At 47.9% G+C, this 21,901-nt stretch overlaps 1 protein-coding gene across 1 annotated transcript in view; it reads right to left on the reverse strand.

The window, feature by feature from the left end:
- LOC146856663 (FIGNL1-interacting regulator of recombination and mitosis-like) overlaps positions 1-21,901 on the reverse strand; it is a 1,639,010-nt gene that overhangs the window by 524,694 nt on the left and 1,092,415 nt on the right. The window contains exon 11 of the mRNA XM_085654838.1: positions 7,389-7,502. Coding sequence (XP_085510964.1) covers positions 7,389-7,502 — 114 coding nt within the window. The remainder of the gene's footprint in view (positions 1-7,388; positions 7,503-21,901) is intronic.

Below are 21,901 nucleotides of genomic sequence, written 5' to 3' on the forward strand. Positions count from 1 at the left end.
CCCTCCAACTCAGTTATCTCAGCTTCGATACGGGTCACCTCCTCCCGCTCGCGCCTCCGGGAATGGGAAATGAGGGACAGGGCCTCCCCCCGGAGTACCGTCTTAAACGCCTCCCACAAAGAAACCGCAGACGACACAGACCCCACATTGTCTTCAAAATATCGCTCAAGAGATTTAACAAAATCAGCGCGAATTGTGGGGTCACGCAGGTACCAGGAATTAATCGGGACCACCCTCCCCTCCCCCCTCGGGACAATGTCGAAGTACAACAGGAGCGGGGAGTGATCTGAAATACCCCGAGCCAGATGTCGTACCTCCCCGACCCTCCCTGCCTGTGCTGCTGGCATCAGAACATAATCAAGCCTCGAAAGACTACCATGAGCCCCGGAATGAAAGGTGTATTGTATCTGCGTAGGGTGTTTCAGCCGCCAACAATCCACCAGCCCCAGGGTATCCAAGAGGCCAGATAACCAAGCTTGGGCACGGGGGAGATCCCTGGGAGGGTGACGATCCTCAGTTCCGGAAATTACAGCGTTAAAATCCCCCCCAACCACTAGAATCCCCTCCGGCAGGCCAAGAAGAAGGCGCCCCAAATCAGCAAAAGTAGTTGTCTGCAACCCTGGCGGGACATAAACAGAAACCAAAACAATCACTTTACCCTCCAATCTACCCACCAGAGCCGTATATCGTCCCCTATCATCATGAAGCACCTCATCAACCTCCAACGGGAGCGAGGTTTTAACCATAATGCCCACACCCCTCGAACCAGATGTGAAGCCCAAGTGGGCTGCAAGGCGATAGCCCCGTCTGTTCATGGCACGAAAGGAGTTTCCAATGAGGTGTGTTTCCTGCAGAAATACTATATCGGGTGAAATTCGTTTTAAGAACTGCAGGACCACTCCCCTTTTTATCCTGTCCCCTAGTCCATTGACATTCCAGGACAAAAGGCTCAGTCCCCTACCCCCCATCATAGCCAAAACCGATCAATCTCCCCCCAGAGAGCACTTTAGCGATAGCACAACAATACTTCTGCCTTGTGGTACAAATAAACAAAACCCAACCCCAACCCAACATCCCAAACAAAACTCCCCCCTCCCTGCACCCCTGCATGAGCCCAAATAGCCCCCCCAACTTGCAGTGTGCCTGTCGCCCCTGTGTAAACTAAACTACAAAGACCCCCTAGAGGAGGAAAGAGAACCCCCTCGAGACACAGCACCACCTCCAACGGAGGGGAAACAAGACACAACAGTCAAGAAACCCTAAGCCTGGCCGAAAGGTGGCATCATCAGGAATGAGCCCCAGTGTCAATACCTCATACCCGGTCCGGTGGGCACTCTCCTCCCGCCGCCCCCATCCCATCCCGATCATGTCCCCCAGACAAAGTGTCCAACCAGTCCCCGGCCACCTCGGGACGGTCAAAAAAGTGAGTGCGACCATCAGCCTCCACACGCAGCCTGGCCGGGAAAAGCATGGCGTATTTTAAGTTCATGTCTCGAAGCCGCCGCTTAACGCCCATGAAACTCAGTCTCTGCTTCTGGACCGCTTGCGTGAAATCAGGATAAAAGTTCACCTCCATGTTCTCCAGCTTAAGCGGCCCTTGCAGTCTGGAAGCTTGCAAAATCGCATCCCTATCCCGAAAGTTGAAGATACGGGCAATAAGAGGCCGCGGAGGAGCTCCGACCTTCGGTCTGCCGCCAGGAACTCTATGGGCCCTCTCCACCGCGAAGAATTTACTCAGTCCTCGAGGCTGGAGATGGGTAGAAATCAGGTCCTCCACAAAGAGATCCGCCGCCGAGTCCTCCCGTCCCTCGGGCACTCCGATGATGCGAATGTTATTCCTCCGGGCCCTGCTCTCGGAGTCCTCCAGGCGCCGATCCGTGAGCGCACTTGCCTGCCGGAGCCGGCGCACCTCCGTCTGAAGGGCCGCGACCTCAGTCGTGAGGCCCGACGCGGTATGGGCCAAGGAGTCAACCCGGTCATTTGTCTTAGATAGATCTGCTCTAACAAGGTTGACATCGATGAGGACCGCATCGAGTTTGTGCGCCAAGGTGTCGAATTGTTGGCCTACTGAGGTCTTCATCTCAGCAATGGCGCCCATGACGTCCTGCAAATTCAGATCCGTAGGCAAATCCGGGGCATCCGGGGGACACTCAGAAGACTTGTGCGATCTGCCGGGAGACCCCTTCGGGAGGGTGTAGCGATCCATAATGTTGAATTGAGGTGCGGTGCCACGCCGGGTCGATTTGGCCTTCAGCCGATCTCCATCCTGCTTCGTGGCCATCGTCGCGTATCTCGCACCCCCGCCAGTCACGCAGTGGAGAGCAAGCAATCAAGGCCGTGAGCCCCAGGGGTCACCTCAGGAAGGCGGAGCGGGTCCCCGCAGGCAGGCAGGCAGGGTCCCCCAGCGAGGCCACCACCACACAAAGAAGCGCCGTAGTCCCACTCGCGATGACGGCAAGGGGACTCAAAAGCGAAAGTGTGGGGTACGCGACTCGCCAGGCCCGGCCCGCCGTTGTTATTCACTTCGCCACTGGGTCACCCCCAAACTCGAGTCCGGGGTCAGGAGAGAAGAAGGCCGCAAACTTCCGTCGATGCTCACCCCGGCCCCCGGGGTCCGATTCAAAAATGGAAAACGGGTACCACCTCGGCTCAGGTTCACCGACACAGTCCCCTCAACCGATTCAGGATGAAGACAGGATAAACGTAGGAGGTTGCGGAGGTCCTCGGGAGCCTCGCACCTACACGGCCATCTTGGTTGCGCGCTAGGCTCCTCCTCCTATTTCTTCTTTTTTGATTAGGGTTAGTAATTATTTTCCACTTACTCATCAATGGAACTTATCTTCAAAAGAGCTCTGCAACGTCACAAGTAAACTTAATTTTAAAACCTCACGTTTCATCTTATCGTGAACAGAGGAATTTGTCCTTCATGAACATTTCAGCAGTTGCTATACCAAATGGTATAGTGTGGGACAAGGTTACCAATGATATATTTGGACCGACCGAACTTTCAAAGGTTCCACATTTGTTTAAAATTTCATTGAACGATTTCAATACCTCCAGTACATTTTCTGATGATTGGGATTTTGAAACTGCTAACAACTTATTGTCTGATTTGGAACAATCTGCCGCATTTTCTAGCACTGAAATGTTAAAAGACACATCAGATTTTGACAAAATGTATTGTGACCAACATTATGGTCATAATTTCTTGGATAAATCTAGAAAACCTAGAAATGTTTTCACATACAACCAGTGGGACCATTGCCCTACACCACCGAAAGGTAGTTCAAAAACATTTGCACAGAAATTCTAACATTTTTCAGGGTTTAACACTTCTGACCTGACTTCGTATTATTATAAGGTTGCACCTATATCTGCACAGAAAAATATGTTAACAAACACCAAAAAGATTTACTCTGCTTCCTTTATTACCCAGCTGTCTGAACAGGGTTTTGACTTATGGATGGACACTGTAAACTTAAAATCAATCTGGGGTTCTAGAGACTGGCAAGTTCAGCGAACAGAAGCACTATTTAGAGCATGCCTCATTCCACAGCAGATGATTTTTCTGAATGACACTGTGCAACAGACTTCCTGTCTTGGAATAGCCAAGAATAAGGACTTGAACACGCCTCACATTCCATAACTGTTAAACACCAAGGGGAATTTTACATCAGATAGAGGGCTAAGTTGGATGACATATTGTAATACAATAGATCAGACCCCAATTGGAAGGGATGGTTGGTTTGGCCCACAGACACAAACAGATGTCAGGAAAGATTCAGGGGTACCACCGAAGGGTTTAGTATCCATAGGCCAGACCCACCTTATGTACAACGAGAATATGCGGGGGTAGTGACATCATACACTGTTGGGAAGTTATGCCTCGATTGACTAAAGACCTCGACACTACCACAGGTGAAACAACACTTGTCCTTACTTACAGAGGATGTGGACCTATGGGATTTTTATTAGGTCCCAGCAAGCCATGTCAAAAACGGTTTTTATGTGCTGTCTATAACTAAATCTGGAAAAACTCCTAAAAAGAGGCAGCAGAGAGATTGAGAGAAATAGATAGAATTAACCTAGAAAAGGGGTTAGCGCGTAGTTGATAATGGCATGACTACGTTAACATCCAGGATATATTCACTGGGCAACATTGTATCTTCTGCTATCGAAGTATTAGAACAGGATTTGTCCATACTACAACACGGACAGTTACGTTCTATTATTTTGTTAAGCTGGACGCTGCAGTCATTGCGTGCTGGTTATGAGCCTTGGCATTTTATCAACAGTACGTCCTTGTTTTCTGCATACAATCTAACAGAAAAACCAAAGAAAACGGCACAGAGGGGAGCAAAATATACAATGCTTCGTATTGAAAAACTGGATAGGTTACCGTTTACTGTGGCAGAGTCACCGTCCACAGAATTGTTAATTCATGGCCATATAACATTACAGTTCGCAACTTTGCAGTTTCAGTACTGCCTAGAACAGCAACAGGCAGGTTGATATGAAAAAAATGGGTAAGGAATTCATCAGGAAATCATGAGATTTACCATAGAGATTTTGATGCAGGAGTGGGGATCTAAAGTGCTTCTAAGAGGAAATAACTGCAAGAACTCTTTAGGTGGATCTCTCGTATGCCAGGATATTATGCTATACAGGGCTTGTAATGGGTCTGTGGCGAACCTGTCCTGTCACTTGAGAGGTATCCTGGCAGCAGTGATTAATCCAGTATTCAGGCTTCTCTCAAATAGAAGTTACTCAATGCTGAATGATGAAGGTTGTTGTGGGATGCTTCCAGGCATCGCATATCTAGTCACCGTGAGTTCCAGGGTTACTTGATGTATGCAAGAATTGTTTCCACCAGCACATACAGTCAGGGAGGTGCCGTTATGGCAAAAGTACATTTGACAATAAAACTTAAACACGCTAACATTTTTTTACAATAGTACATTCAACATTACCGAGTTCATTTTCGCTGAATTCACAACAGTTATACAAAGATACACATGAGGAAGAAAAAGGGAACTCAGGCCTATAAATGGTGATGTGTATATAAATATTTATATATATACATACATACACACATATATACATATATAAATATATACATATATATACATACTCAAATTTTTTTTAAATGTCATAAAAAGGATTAAAAAGAATACAATAAAAATGAAGATAAAAGTTTTACAAAGTTAGGAATGGATTTAACCTAGATCCGGAGGGGACGCATAAATGATAAAAAACAGTCCAGTGTGTAATAAACTAATTCTCTCCTCCTGGAATCAACTACTTTAAAAAGGGACGCCTAATGAGCCACATTGAGTTTAAAAAGCGTGAAACAGCAAACACTATTGGCGGGTGAGTTACATATTTTAAGACCCTCAGTACCTCCGTGCAACGCACAAAGCCGATGGTCTTGCACAGTTGGATTAGCCAACGCTTGCGCGGCGTGAGATAGGCTGGACAAAAAAATTAAATGTGGGTAATCGACTCTTCCTTGTATTTACAAGCGGGGCACTCACTATTGCTTTCTTTAGCCCATTTACTGGTAAAAGAATGAAATGGGAGGGACTCTATCCTAAACTGAACATAAAGTTTCCTGGCTAAAGGGGGTTCGATGGTATCCAGAAAGGATTCTCTTTTGAACACGTCTTTGACTTGGAGAAACTCCATAGTCAAACGACCGTGAGAAGAACTTTTCTGGGTAACGGCTAGTTTGTGGGATCTATAACATCCAACTACAGCCACCCTGGGGGTCATTGGGCATGTTATGTCAGGTGTCCTCCATAAATCTGGCATACCTAACTTAAATGCGTAATCTCTTATATGGTTTAACCAGGAAATTATGCATTTCACTTTTAAACAAAATTCCAAATTGACAACTTTTGACCTGCATGGCTTGTAGTTGTTTGGACTATATAAACAGACACTTTAGAGCCAGTGCTCGAGTGTTTTTTTAAATTTTTTTGAAGAAAACTTTTTAAAGGGTTTTTTAATGCTTTTTAACTTCTCTTACAATATTTATATTATTAGTTGCGTACAAACCTCTAGACGCCTTGGCAGTACGCTAGAATTTAGTAATGTTGTCCAGTCGGATGAGGAGTGGGTGTTATATTTATCATACAGGTACCCCGATATAGGTCCGGGTAACATCATAACCCCCACACCTACATTCTCTCCTTTACTACATACATAACAGAATTGAAGGACTGACCTTTTACCTAGTTACAATACTACACACAGTACGTAGGGTTTTTCCCTGAACACTGGCCTCATAAATTATGCATGAGGAATCTTAGTTTCTTAGAAACAGAGCAGGACCATCATCTCCTGCATAATAACTATGTATTAAGTTCAGTCACAACGTCATCTTAAGTCCGACACTGGCACAGCAAGGTAGAACCTCAGGGATACCTTAGGGTATACAAACATCACATCTTGCTGAGATAGTCAGAGGAGAGCAGGAGTTCCTGGCCGACACACTGATGCAAGACGCTCAGGTTCCTGCAGCCAGATGCTCCTGCTCGAAGTGGTCTGACATCCATTGAGGGGTGTGCAGCTCCAGACCAGAACGGGGTACACATTCTATTGCCATGTATTTTATATACTTGCCTGTATTTATGATTTTAGCAAAATGGTAGACACCTACCATCTGTTTACTTTCTTAGCGCTTCTACTCATTTATCTATTCTACTGTCTACTGGTGATTTCAGTACACTTATTTTACACTAGAATAATGACTGTTCAATAAATGCTTATTGAAAACGTCCCAACCGTTTATTCTGTGTATCTCTCTGAGAAAATGTGAGCACGAGTGACTGGCGAAAAGTAAGTTACTGTTTCCACGGTCCTGAGGGATCAGAGTTGCCATGTTAGATAGTTGCCAAAACCTATTTTCTCCTTGGTAAGAGGGGGTTATAGTGGTATTGCGAGCTAGCTGGTACACAGGCTAACGTACTTGGTGGGGGTGTCTGAAATCAGTCTGGACACCAGTCCCGCAGTATATGTTGTCTAAAAGTGCAGATTCTATAAAGGTTTTATAGGAACTACACAACACCATGGTTGAAGTTGCAACATCATCACCGAGGACCCACTGAGAGTTACTGTTTTCTTCAAACATTTCTACATTCAGTTGAATTCCTGAAAAAACGTCAAAGATAAATATATGTAGGAATAGGTTGCCATTAGAAATGTGAACTTGTACGTTTGTTATCATGTGAGAGACAGGTTGAAAACACTAGGAAAAGCTGGTGCCAGGACAGAAGGGAAAGAAGAGTGAGATAGGGGTCATGAAACACTGGAAGGTAGGTCTTAAACTTGTAAGTAATTAGCTGATCAATCACACTGTAGCTTAGATATTGTTCCCAGGTCATTACCTGCATATCTTGTGATATGAAGACTTTTCCTAAACAAACCAAGAAAAATAATACTGCAAAGAGTACATGATCAGGAGGATCCAGCTGATGAAGAGATGCTGCCAATGACACAACCTAAAAGAATAGTAAAAAGAAAAAAGAGAAATAGTTACTTTTCTGAGAAGCATTAGGTTACTGCCATAAAACATAATCAGTATGAAAGTGTTGGAATACATCATATTATTGCCACTGAAGGAACAGTGAACAGTTCTGCCTATGTACCTGATGCCATAATACTTAATAGGTAAAACTCTGATTTTTGTTTTAAAACTGCACGCCAATATGAGGCATATTTAATTTTTATAAATGACAATCAATTAAACCCCTATAGCACAAGTTACTTTTCTTTGGTAATGCCTTATCTGGAACAGACATATTCTAGCCGCAGATTCCTCACCTTAGAATAGATACTCCAGCAATACTATCCCTGGAGGGACAGCAGTCAAATTTAGACCAGCAAGGTCTGCAGGCCAGAGAGGCCAAAAAGGTCATCCCTGCGTGCTCGACTGTCCAGGCAGTAGTGCTTAGTAGGTAAACCAATGGAGAGAGCGAGGATTATGTCGGGGTACGTCCCTATCCTCAAATGTAAAGTACAAACAAACAAAGTGGACAAACCCACTAGCAAAGGCCACTCACTCGTATTTTGGTTTGGATGAGTGCCAGAAAACAATTAGGTTTATTAATAGACCCCTCACCCACCAAACTAGTTGGTGGCATGCTTCATCATTGGGGTCCCAACTGGGTAGCCGAATGCCACCCAGTTGTGCAACAACGCCTGATTACAGCGGAGATGGTTTTGTGTATTTGTGAAGGTGCAAGTTAAAATTATCTCTGGGAGTCCTTACTAAATAAACGTTATTCTTAGCGGCCCAGGATAAGGTTGAAAATGAAGAGAGGACAACTTTGGGAAAAAATTATCCGGGTTGTCACAGTGATAGGTCTACATGCTTCAGCCCCATAAAAAGTGTGAGGCTTTCGTCAGGACCAGGTGAGTGAAGTGAGGGAGAGGCAAAAATCAGCCACGTGTTTCGTGATTATCAACACACACGCTAAGGTGTGTTGTGAGATGAGTGGTGTCTGTATACTTACGGACTCACTGATAAAAAACAATGGCTACGTGTTACTAGTAGCTTTTAGCAGGACCCAGGAGGGGCGCCCGACTGTACTCACACATTCGTCAAGAAGGAGCGTCCTCAGGCGGCACCTATTGCAGTCTCCTCGCAGTCCATGGCGTTACTGGGTTCTTCCATGTAATGGATTTACATATGGAAGCTGCCTGACAAATGTCAAGGACTGGAACATCAGGTTGCAACGCTGTGGTCGCAACCTTAGCTTTGGTGAAATGAGCTCTTAAACTTCAGGAGGCTGTTTCTTGGGCAGAGCGTATCAAATTTTGATACACAGGACAAACCGTCGTGAGATGTACTCTTCTGCAACTCACAACCTTTCTTTGATCCAGTGTACCCCACGAAGAGTTGGCCATCCACCCAGAACTCATTAGTGCAGTTAAGGTAGAATGACAATGCTCTTTTTGTGTCCAGATGGTGGAGTTGCTCCTCTTCTTTAGAGGGATGCAGGGCGACAGATTGCGATGTGGAGGCGAACACCAGGCTGCAAGCAGCTTTAGAGAACGCTCCCTGAAAGCCTTCGGAGCCATGTCCCAGCAGTCAGAGAACGACTTCAAGTCGGGGTCGTGCTACAGGCACAAGAGAAATAAGTGTGGATCCGTCACCGACATGGCGTGGTGGCAGGCACCATACTGTTTGAATCCAGAAGTCTTCTTCGACATCAAGGGAAAAACCTACACAACAAAATTTATTGACAAAAGGTAAAAAAAATTCTTTCAAAAAGTGACACAAGGGTAACTCTCTTCACGGATCTGAGCTAGCTGGCGCGAAAAGAAAAGAACTGACGTCGGAGCACCAAGGTGGCGCCTTTACGGGCGACATGGACGTTACTTCCGACAACGCCACGCGGAGCCGACCAACTTCACCTACCGGCGTGCAAGGGTTTTGCTCCAGCAAAAGTTTCTGGATCAAGCCTGATGTCTGGGATATTCTAAGGTGAGGAATTTGAGGCTAGATTTTTCTATTAGATAGAACAATACAGAGGCAGTAGCCTCTAACCTTTTTTGCTGTTTTTTTTTGTTTTAACCAAAATAATTAAAGCAAGGAGGGCGAAGGCTAGGGCATTGTTTAAAGACAAAAAACATGGATCATTAGTTAATTTACCAGCCTGACCTGACAATACCAGAAGGCACTACTTTGACAGTTGACTGACTGTTCATTTCGAAGCTTGAGTGAGACATTTAGGATTCTGATGAGTGTTTTCCACCTAAGACCACTTTCCCAGGAAAATGGGAGTGTTGTTCATACACATATTTAGTGAAGATTCCAATAATGGAGAGCTAGGATTACAAGTAATTAACGATTCCTTCTTCATCACAGAACCTTCAAGGATATTCCTATGCATGGACTAGAATTGCAATCTCATCGACATTTAATCTAGTGGGAAATGCCAAAACAAGAGAATCATTAAAAGGATGCAGCAGTTGCTCTGTCTCCTGGTCAGTGAGCGATCGGTTTAATTGAAAGGACTTAGTCTTTTGGTAGCAGGGGAAAAAAGCGAGCTAAGGAAGATTTAGATACTGGCATAGCTAAATGTATGGGCCCATGATCGACAAAAACTTGCTTTAATTTTAAAATGCCCCATGTCTTGTCTGAGTAGTACTCGGAGAGCATTTTAAACATCAAGGATGTGCAGGCACCCTTCTGCTGGACAAAAGGACATGGACAAATAGGGATTGATATACTTTGATTTACCCAGAAATCTGACACAACCTTAGAAAGAACGGTTAGGCGTAGTACAGAAAAGATTCTTGCATGGTGACAGAGTGCCCCAGCTGCAGTGATATCTGGATCCTCTGTAATGATTTCTGGTCATGCATAAACAGATCATGCGTCTGCGCTATGACCTAAGCATTTCTCATGGATTGTGGTGTGCTTGGACTGGGATCGGTGCCTAAACCATTACCATCAGAAGGTTTAAGGCTACTGCCTTCAACTGAAGTTAAGTAGCACAAACTCGGTGGTGGCAACAAACCATATTTTTTTTAACCAGTAGAGAGAACAGGTCTGTGTGCCTGTGTCACTAGAGTGGTTTCTCTTGGCCCACAGCACTAAAGTTGCACTGTTTTGTATTTGACTCAATCCTTGGTTTCCGTAGGACCATGTGCAGCGTGAAGAAGTACGTTTGCCTGAGAGTTGGAACAGTCCAGGAACAAAAGAACTGAGTAGTTGCAATTGTAATGGGATATGCCTGTGCCTGAGACAAGGTACATCACATAGGAGATAACGCGTGATGTTGCATGAGAGCGCTAGGATGTGTGTGTGCCTGGGAAGAGGTAAAGTACACTGGAGACTGCTGAAGTCTGAATGTGCGTATGAACAGGAGTAGGAGTATGCTTGTGAAGGGTAGAGTATATTTGTGGATTACTGCTTTTCTGTTGGGTGGGACACACATGGGAGGGAGGTAGAGCCAGGCTCTGCACTGCATTTTAACGGGAGCTCTTTGAAACTGAAAGGAAGTAACTGGTCAAAAGGGCCTGGTGACATCTGAGGAAGAAGATGTGGCTGATAAAAGAATCAAAGTCTAAGACTGTTGCCCTTTGTTTAATATATCACTAAGGCTCACTGTTAGAATGCCTCTCAGAGGGCCAATAGGTAAGAAGGAGCTAATGGGCCCAACCATGGCAGGGGTGTTTAATTCCTATAGCCCGACGCCCAGGACATATTGTATGCGGTCATGGACAACACGTTTGCATGTTTATTCAATCAGAAAACTCTCTGCCCAAGCACCGGGAACATGTCCAGCATCAAGAACCCAACTTCCACGGACTGGCACCGCTTCATCTCGGACGAACTTCAAGCCCTGAACCCAGGACAACAACAACTGCGGCCATGCCTCTTCCAGGTCCACCGAAGGCCCTTTGTCCTGCCGGAATTGCTGCTTCACTTGATACACAGAGGATACCACCCACACCACACCCACCAACAAGAAAGACTCCAACATCTCTGGAAAAATACACTGCCTGCCATTCAACGCACACTCATTTGGAAAACATGTCACGGAAATCTGGGACACCATCACCATCACGCCCCAGATGCTGTCTTCATCACAAAGACCTGGTTGAACTCCGCATGCGCTCCCGACATCACCCCAGCCACCCCCAACAGATACAAGATTGCACACTGGGACCGATCCAACAGAAAAGGCGGCAGCACCACCATAATCTACTAGTTCTTCAGCTATCTCACACCGAGCTCCAGATGAACAGCCACACGAGCTCTAGTCACCAGCAGACTAGACTACGGCAAATCCCTCTACATAAGATTAACAGCCCAACTCATAACGAAACTCCAGACCAGGCTTCTCCATTGAGCAGCTCGCGAGCTACTGGTAGCTCTCTAGCTCCCTATAAGTAGCTCTCCTGTCTCCAACCGAACCTACAAAATTCAAAGCTTTTGTTTGGTTGCACTAATATATGTGTACAAAAATTCAAAGGGTTTAAGACGAAAATGTATGTATTTTCAGATCTCATTTACAGATGTTTGGAGAAAAGTTGTTGAGTTTCAAAAATATATTTAAAGATGATATTTGAGCACTGGGAGAGCTATGACTAATAGCATTACCTTGGTGCCCGGGGCAGTGTAGCTATGGCTGCTATGTATTACCCAAGCAGACGCATTCCACATTGAAAAAGCCTTTTTTGCATTACTGCAAGCAACCATGTCTGATGAGTTGCAGTGATAATTGCTTGTATCGTGCATATAGTGGCCTCTAATGTAATCTTATCTGATGTGATCAGACCTGGGCGATTTGTATTGAACATAAGCAGCTCTTATTACAGAAAAAGTTGGAGACCCCTGCTCCAGACTAACCAGAACACAGCAGCCAGACTCATCCTGGACCTCCCCAGACGGACCCGCATCACCCCACACCTCTCTAAACTCCACTGGTCACCAGTAGCGAAGATGCCAGTTCAAGCTGATCACCCACGCTTAGAGAGCACTACACAACGAAGGACCAGCGTACCTCAACAATCGAATGAACTTCCGCCAACCTACCAGAAAACTTCGCTTTGAATCCCTCTTCCTAGCAGCCACCCGACGCATCCGCCGAATAAATAGTGAAGGCCGCTCCTTCTCCCACCTGGCGGCTAAGACCTGGAACAACCTCCCCCTGCACCCCATAGCCTCACCATCTCTCCAGCAGTTCAGAAGGGACCTCAAATCCTGGATATTCAACCAATAAGAGAACAGGCAGCATGCTCACCCAGTGCCTTAAGACTTTCACCAATGATGTAGCCCCGCTGTTCAAGTCCTGACTGATTTTGTCCTTGGGACAAGTCGGCCCAACCCCCTGCAGCACAAACCTTTTCACTGCCAGATTACATTACCACATTAGGGTTCAAGGAAGGGCATTGTTGGCAGTTAAGGTAATATTTGTGTCCATATGTCAATGCTATTCGAAATTGTATTTATGGTTCATTAATACAAAGCTTTTGTTATTAGTGTGAGCACTCTCAAGAAACTTAAGTTCAGACTGCACTACTGAGTGGTTCCAGTATAAAAATGTGTACACATGTTTGCAAAGTTTCATATAAAGGAACGCAGAACGCTTCCAGGATGCTCGCTGATTAGATGCATATATATATATATATATATATATATATATATATATATATATATATATATATATATATATATATATATGCAAAAGCTAAAAGCAAGACAGATTATTCTTTACTTTCAAAATAAAATGCTCACAAAAAACAAAAATACAACTAGGATAAAAACGTTTTGCTAAACAACTGAAATTTTAGGGACCATTTCCGTGAAGCACCATTTAGTGAAATATGTTGATGCATGCTAGCATTTCCCAAAAATATTCGTAATGGAAAATCAGTGTAACGAATTTCAACAAAATGATAGGAAACAAGAAAATAAACAAGCGTTGGCAATGCCAATAGGTATACCATTGGTGGTCAGCTTTTTGGTTCTGTCAATGCATGTCTTGTTTTGACATGGTTTTTGTTAAAATGTATTGTTGTGGAAGCTGCCGGGTTCTCATCATTATAACAAACATTGGCAAAAGCAAAAATATTTTTGGTCTCAAAACCACACATTGCCACAGTAGGAGGCAAGCTCAGCTTCAAGGCCAATGGGAACGAAGAAGTCAGATTTAAATAGATTCAGGGCACTTGCGGTCAAGCTAGGAAAGAACCCTCTTATACTAGGACACTAGGATAGTCACTACCCACGGGAGCACCGGAGTACTCGTGTTACCTCACCCAGGGAGGCCGGGTGCATAGGTGCCAAAGCGTGTCGGGTTTCGTCATCGTTTCCTATGGAGAGCTTCAAAGAAGTGCTGCAGGTGACCAGGAGCAAAGTGTCCGGATGGATCCAAGGGTGGATCGGCGTAGTGGAGAACCTGAAAGCAGAGGGGACTGAGTCTGGGTCACTAACCAGTGACCAGGAAGGAACCAGGCGTCGCCGAGTGCTTCAGGTGAAGAAATGGGAACTTGTCTCCGCAGCCACGTGGTCCAGGATGTGCTGATGAAGATCAGTAGCCGGACTCGACCTGTCCCACGACAGATCTGGAGACCGGCAGTGTCGGTACCTGGATGGGAGCCAACAAGCCTTGGCCAACGCAATTCACGCAGGATGTGGAGATTCGTGTCAGGACAGACCAGCAAGGTCTGTGGGGCTTCTCCTTTGCAGGGAAGCAGGAGAAGTCTGGAGCAACCAGACCAGCAGTAGAAAGAAAAAGGATCGTCTTCAGAGGGCTCACTAGCCAACGGGCTAGCAACCGGGAAGACACGTCGAGCAGGGAACTGCAGAAGGGCCCCACGCAGTCCTCGTGGAGTATGGAGGGCTGAGCTTCGGTGCAGTGGGTGCTCGGGTTAGGGTTATCTCAGTCCCCAATGCGTAGCCTCGAGGATACCTGAGGAGCAGCGCAGGTCAGCAGGTCGCAAGATGGCCAGGGCGTCTGGTCCCACGTTTCTTGTGTCCACCACGGGTCTCAGCTTTGCTGTAGATGTGGGTAAAGGTCAGAGAAGTCTGGGATTCCAGTTCCTGTGAAGCAGAGTCGTCGGGATGGTGCCTGTTTGCACAGGGTGGTCACTCCTTGACCACAAGGGAGATTCTTCAGTCTTCTGGTTGCAGAATGTCGAAGGTCCAAGAGTTTTGTATCAGAGTGTCGGTCCAGGATAATCTGAAGTCTCTAGACTCAGCTCCTAACTTTATACTAAACAAAGGGGCTGGATTACCTGCTAGGTCCCTCCTATGGGTGGGACCAGGGAGGGGGGTGGTTACACCCCCCTTCCCTTTGTCCGGTTTCGCACCAGAGCCGGGCTGGAGTGCCACAGCAACTGGTTTGAACCGGGCTATGCATGGGGCACCTTGTGTGCCCCAGGCAGTGTCTCGTTTCATTCAACCCACCCTGCCCCAATACACTAAAGGATGTCTGGGGAGGTGTTTGCACCTCCCTGGACATGAAATCTATTGTCCAGGCCTCCCTGGCTGGAAGGGCTCCCAGCTGCAGGAGGTCAAACTTGTGTCGGTGGCAGCAGCATCCATTTTGTGATGCTGAGGTTCGAGTTAGCTTTTACCGGGTACAGTAGCTACTACATGTCTTCTCCCCCTAGAAGGGTGGAATGCTACCCCCGTCGCCAGAATTGGCGAGGGGGTAGTATTCCAAAGCGTATGACACCTTACACAACATGTTTTGATAAAGCCAAACCAAAGTTAGCATTTAACCGCGAGGATTATAATGCACTTAAGAGTATATGGTAGGCGAAATCATAGAACAGCTATAAGGACATGGTTCCAAAAGCTGCACACAGGCTCAGCTCATGCTTGAGCACCATCTCACATAATACCAAGCACTCTGCCTCCAGGATTGTCAAGGCCTGCCATAGGAGTGACTGATAGGTAACTATGTGTCCATATATAGGGTTAGATATAGATATACTCTATCTAAGCAAGGGGTGATTACACCATCTTGCCCCAGCTGAGTGATCAGCCAGTGGTGTCAATTTAAGAGGGCCAGCCAGGGGTGGCATAATACATGCTGCAGCCCCTGGTAGGCCTTGGGTGCACCTATGCCCTGGGTACCTATGGTACACTGTACAGGGACTGACAAGTGTGACCCAATATCCAATCTGGCATGTACCTAAAGTACATGGTATCAATTTAGAGAGAGAACAGCTGGACTGTGGGTCTGATTAGCAGGCCCACAGCCACACTAAAGTCGAAAAACCAGTGGAGCAAAAGCAAAAAGTGGGGGTGAACATAGGAAGCAGACCCTACACCGTCCAGCAAGAACGGAGCAGAGAGAGAACAGTCCACCGCAGGTAGGAAACGTCTGGCACTGCCCCTATAGTAATGGAGGTCTGAAACAGAGGTGAACAGATCCCCAAAGAAGACTACCGTAGGGGAGACCAGAACCCTGAGCCAATAGAGAAGGCAGAAAGGCAGCAGGAGAAGATAAGAAAATGAAGAGGAATCTCCTGGTGAAGGTCAATCGAAAAGGCATCATTTTATAGATCAGAAACCCTTGAGAGGGAGTCAACTGTATTATGGAAACAGAAACCCCTGAGAGGGAGTCAGTCGTATTATGGCAATTTCAAAGGGACGCAACAATGTGAGCACCCATGAGAAAAAAACCAATGCTAACTGTAAAAGGGGGGGGGGGGGGGGGGGGCAGCGGAGAACCCCCCTTGGCAAGGTCCTCGCAGAACGGGGTGGCTGGGTGGGCGTTAAGGAATCTGCGGCTGGACAACGACTCTACCAGATACATCGTTACCGAAGGTAAGTAATTCGTACATCTGATAGAGACATCTAGCCGCAGATTCCTTAACTTAGAATAGAAACCGCAGCCATACCCCAAAGGGGAGGTGTGTCTGCGACAGAACAACAGAAGCTCCAAGCACGTGAGCCGGCAACAGTCACGGACAATGGGGAAGGCCGTGGCAGAACAGCCGGACAGCAACCAAATAGCTCGGAAGAGCAAAAGATAACGGAATGCAAGACATCCTAAAAGTGCCAGAATGGTGCTACACCATACGAGTATAAGCATGAAAGACAGAAATGGCACCAGCCATATACCAGAACAAAAGAAAGAGAGAGAGGAGGAAGGACCCCTCTCAGAGTAATGGTGCACCATGTGAACACCGACCAAATGTCGTAAAGAAACATGAAGAGAAGCACCAGAACCTACCAGGCTAGCCCACAGAAGGAAGGCCGGAGAGGCTACGGCCAAGGACCAAAGGCTAATAGGTAGAAACCAGCAATGTTTCTAGAGTTGCAGGCGGGGACAAGAACCCAGTTAAGTGCATGCACAGAGCAAACAGCCACAGAGAGCAGAAGGTGGCATATCTAAAATAAGCACAAGGCCGCTCGATCAGGCAGCTGGAAGGCCAAAATGAGAACCAGCACATGAAATACAGATACGCAGGGCGTAGACCTAGGATGACTGACAGTAGAAGTGGGGTCCTGTATACCCTGCTGATATCAAATAGATATCAAATAGGGTGAAATGCAAGAAGGAGGCACCTCCGAATGAAGGAGCAAGAGAGTCAACAAAATACAAAGGAGTAGAGATGCAGAATTGCAGACCACACCCTTCGAATGGAAGGAAAGTAACCCCTGTCCAGAAAATAGATTGTCCAGGAACTGGAAACAACTCCAGTAAGTGGAACACAAAAGAGTGCTTTGTCAGAAATGCCATATGCATGACTGAATAGCTCCCTGAAACCTGGAGACTTCAGATCCTACGTCCCCGCCTCGAAGAGAAGGGAAGAGGTAGGAACAAGAGTACTTATGGAACTTGCACGTATACCAATATAAACTATGCACAACCATGGAACATAGTTGTAGAAGAAAACATCCGGTGCATGAATGGCAGAAAGAAGTTGCCGTCAAGCGTGAAAACACTCTGAAAAGCTCCCAAGGAGTAGAAGGAAGGAATAAGCACGAGGATCTATGATGTACAGATGATGACGCCAAGGCCCAACAGTGAGTGCCGTACAATCGGCAGACAAGAGTACCAGAGGAGGCATAGAGGCCTAGGAATCTCCTAGGTCCAGTTGACCCAAACTGAGCTATATAATAGCAAACAAGTACCCCACACAGAGTATGCACACCCCAACAATGGGGAACACCCATCATGACAAGTCACAGTCCGAGGAACAATCAGTGGAACACTGCCACAGTCGGCTAATTGCCAGTTTGAAACGCATAATGCACCCAAAGGATGTCAAGGAAAGGGTAATCACCCCATACCATACAAAAGAAAGACGTGAGGCTTACCACCAGCCAAAAACACATAACGCATCAATTGGATGCTGAACGAAAGGGCACCACTCCAGGACAAACGCCTGAGAAAAACAGGTGTAAGGTGGGGGGCGAAAGCCCACAAGAAGACGCCGAACAGCCGAGTCTGCATGTGCATCAAACAAAAAAAAAAACATCAAAGGGCAAATCAACAAGTCTTTCCCGGATATTTTCCGGAAAGACGCTATCCCGCAACCAAGCATGGCGCCGCAAGGCGACTGAATCAGACATAGCTCGGCCTAAGGAATCTACAGTATCCAAGGCGGAGCGAATGGTAAACTCAGCAAGGTCACGGCCGTCTCGGAGAAGGTGAAGGAGGTCAACACAAGAGCCTTCAGTGCCGGCGGAGAGCAAAGACTCTGCAGAGTCTCAGAAGGCAGAGGTAGCCCGAGCTAGGGGACACACCGTATTTAGTGACTGTATTGCGGCACTAGTGGAGGCAAAGATGATCCGACCCCATGACTCAAGCCATCTGGATTCCCGGGAAGGAGGAAGCATCAGACGTGGCAGGGAAGGGAAGGCAGTTTGCACAACAACCCTTGCACGTCCGGCTGCACAAAAAAGCAGACCGGATCGTGTGGATCAGGACGGTGGAGGTGCAAGACCGAACGAGCCACCGGGTCACCAGAAGCTGGCCGAACCCAGGTACCCAAAAAGGCATCATAAAGAGAGGCTTCAAAGGGCAGAAGCGGCTCCACATTCCCTGACACACGGTGAAGGACATCAAGTAAAGGGTCCACAGAGAGGTGCACCGAAGGGGGTTGCATGTTCAGAATCCGAGTGGCCAAGCGACCACTCGCAGAAAAGGCTGTGCCAGCCTCAGTAGTCCTCCGAGGAGGAGACAGTAGCTCATCATTAGGTGAGGTCTGTAAGCTAACCCTTCCAAGACAGTGAGGATGTGACCAAAGCTCCACTGAGGGGATCACCATTGAGGAATGGGGGTCCTGACGAGGCTCCTGAAGAGGCGAGGAGTCTGTCGGTTGTGGATCCTCTTGAGGAGGTGGGGATCCTGCCGGCTCCACATATTCTAAAGGAGGCACAGGCAAGAATACCACCGGCATTGATGGGGGTGAGTTCGTCGCCACACTTTCTTCAAACGCTTCCGGAGAAGACTCATCAACAATCCTGCGTGGATGCGGCACCAAAACAACTGCAGCCGTCGCAGACTGTACCGCGTCCAGCGCCGACCCGACTCCATCCGGCACAGAGTCGGCTCCGTCCAGCGCCGAGGCGGCTCCGTCTGGCGCTGAATCTATGACTAGCTCCCCTTCCGAAGAAGACGAAGGAGAAGGAGCTGGATCTGGGGAGGCAAGCCTCCGGTGCCGCACTGGCGCCGACTCGGTCTCGACCACAGAAGGCTCTGACTCCGGAGAAAGAAGTGGAGGCAGAGTCTACGGCGCCAGACCAGCGCCGACTCCGGCTCCTGTCCGGAAGGCCGATGCGTGCACAAAGCGAGGCTTCGCGCACTAGCAACCGCCTGTGACACCACAGGGAGCCCCGTGGGACTATGCGGCGCGGCAGGGGTGAAAGAGGTCGCAGAGGGGGACCCAGCCGGGCCACGCCCTGACGATACCACATCTCCGACGTCCCTGGAGGGCAGGAGCTGATTCGACGCCGGGGGCGAACCCTCCGGCGAGTCCGTCGGGGACCCCACAGATAGCGGAGGCCCCGAGGACGCCCCAAGAACGGGAGAGGACCCAAGTGAGGCCTGCAAGGCCGTGGCATAGGCCTCCATTTGGGCCCGAGTCACCCTTGCACCCGGATAGGGTGGGTAGGGCGAGGGCGACTGTTGGGGCGCGGGACTGGAATGTACCGGGAACTAGCGCCCCTGACCATAGAGGTGGTGGAGGTCGAGGACCTCGGCGACATACGTCGCAACTTACCAAGAAGTGGTGAACGACGGCCTTGGGCCCCAGACGGCGAACGACGGCGGAACTGCTTTAAAGAGGTCGGGAGAAGACACAACTCCGACGGGACAGCCGTGCCGAAAGAAGCTTTATCCGGCGCCCCCGCGGGGACTTCAGTTTGATTTGTTGGCAGGCGTCGCAGTCTGTGGAGTCGTGGTGCTCGCTGAGACACAACATACAAATAAGATGCAGGTCCGTCGCGGACATTTGCAGCAAATAGGAAGTACAGGATTTATCGCCCGAGGGCATCGCACACTGTTCCAGACGTGAAGCATCGATAAAGGGCCTGAAACAGGCCAGAGGAACCGCTCACTCCGGGTCCGCATTGTACGCGGAAAAGAAGGAAACTGCGCCGGGAGGGACTTATATGACCTCGCTGACGTCACGTACGTGGACGACGTCAGGGCAGGGTCGTGTGGCACCGTCCCCCGGCACGCAGAGGTGCTGCTGCAAAAAACAATACCGGATCCAGTCTGACGCCTGGGGATATTCCAAGTTAAGGAATCTGCGGCTAGATGTCTCTATCAGATATATCGTTACCGAAGATAAGTAACTTGCTCATCTGAAAGAGTCAATTAGTTATGGATTCCTCACCTCAGAACAGATACCCCAGCAATACTAACCCTGGAGGTGGGTCTGCGAACCAAGTTCACACCAGAAAATCCTGGAGAACTGAACAGCCAAAGCAGCCGTCTCTCCAGACTTGGCAGTCCAGGCAGTAGAGTTTGGTAAACATGTGTAATGAAGTAATGAAGCCCACGTAGCTGCCAGGCAGATGTCATCAGGGGGGACTCCACGTCCCAAAGCAGCAGTGGCTGCCGTAGCCCTGGTGAATGGGCACGCAACCCCACTGGAGGTTCCTTTTTAGTTAAAAAGGAACAGATTTTGATGCAAAGAACGACCCATCGAGAGATGGTTTGTTTTTGCACAGCCCGACCTTCTTTGGCGCCCACACAGCCAACAAAGAGCTGGTCATTCAACTGTAATTGTTTTGTACGATCCAGAAATAATGAAAGCGCACGTTTTGGATCCATATGGTGGAGCCTCTCTTCCTCTTTAGAAGGATGCGGGGAAAAAGGTGGGCAAAGTGATCGTCTGTCCGATGTGGAAAGAGGTAACCACTTTGGGAAGGAAAGAAGGCCTGGCGCGAAGGACAAATTTGTTCAGATGCACAGCCAGGAAAGGAGGTTTTTAAGAAACAGCCTGCAGCTCACTCACCCTGCGATGGCCACTAGAAAGGCAGTTTTAAGTGTTAGAAGTCTGGGAGGCCAGATATGTAGCAGCTCGTAGGGAATGCACATAAGATAGGTCAGAACCAAGTTCAAGTCCCACTGAGTCATTACGAAAGGAAGGATACAAGTGAGTGATGCCCTTAAGGAAGCGATGTACAGTAGAGGACTTGAAAGGAGAAGGCTGGTCAGGAAGCCGAAGAATGGCCGAAAGATAGCCTTTTACAGTGCCCAGAGCAGAGCCCTGCTGGGCCAAAGAAAGAATGAAGAGGAGAACCTCCGAAAGGGGGGCAGCAAGGGGATTCACAGCCTTTGCTGCGCACCATGCCACAAACTTGTTCCATTTACAGGAGTATACCGTTTTGGTGGAAGGACGCCTGGCTGCAAGGATAACGTTACAGACTTCGGGAGGAAGGTAGAAAGCTGTCAACTGTCGCTGCTCAATCTCCACAGAAGGAGGTGGAGGCTGGACAGGTTCGGGTGGAGGACCGTCCCCTGCTGCAGCGACAGAAGATCCTCCCGAAGAGGCAGTCTGATTGGAGGATCGATGGCCATGTGTAAGAGCTTGGGATACCAGACTCTCCATGCACAATCCAAAGCCACAAGAATGACTTGGGCCTAGTTGCGCTTGATCTTCTTCAGCACTCTGGGCAGAAGTGGTATAGGCAGAAAGGCATTTAGAAAACCGCAACTCAATTCTTGACGAAAAGCGCCGCCTAGCGAGTACCGCCTTGGAAATTCCAATGCGAGGAATTGCTGACATTGCGTGTTCTCTTCAGTGGCGAATAGATCTAACCAAGGCTCTCCCTACCGCTGAGAGACTTTGCACCACCTCCTATTGAAGACGCCATTCGTGATCCATCATGCACCGGTGGCAGAGTTCGTCTGCTCCGGCGTTCAGAGAACCTACCCGGTGTTGAACCACCAGGGATATGCCCCAA

Source organism: Triturus cristatus, chromosome 4_1 (assembly GCF_964204655.1).
Source record: "Triturus cristatus chromosome 4_1, aTriCri1.1, whole genome shotgun sequence".
Lineage (NCBI taxonomy): Eukaryota > Metazoa > Chordata > Amphibia > Caudata > Salamandridae > Triturus > Triturus cristatus.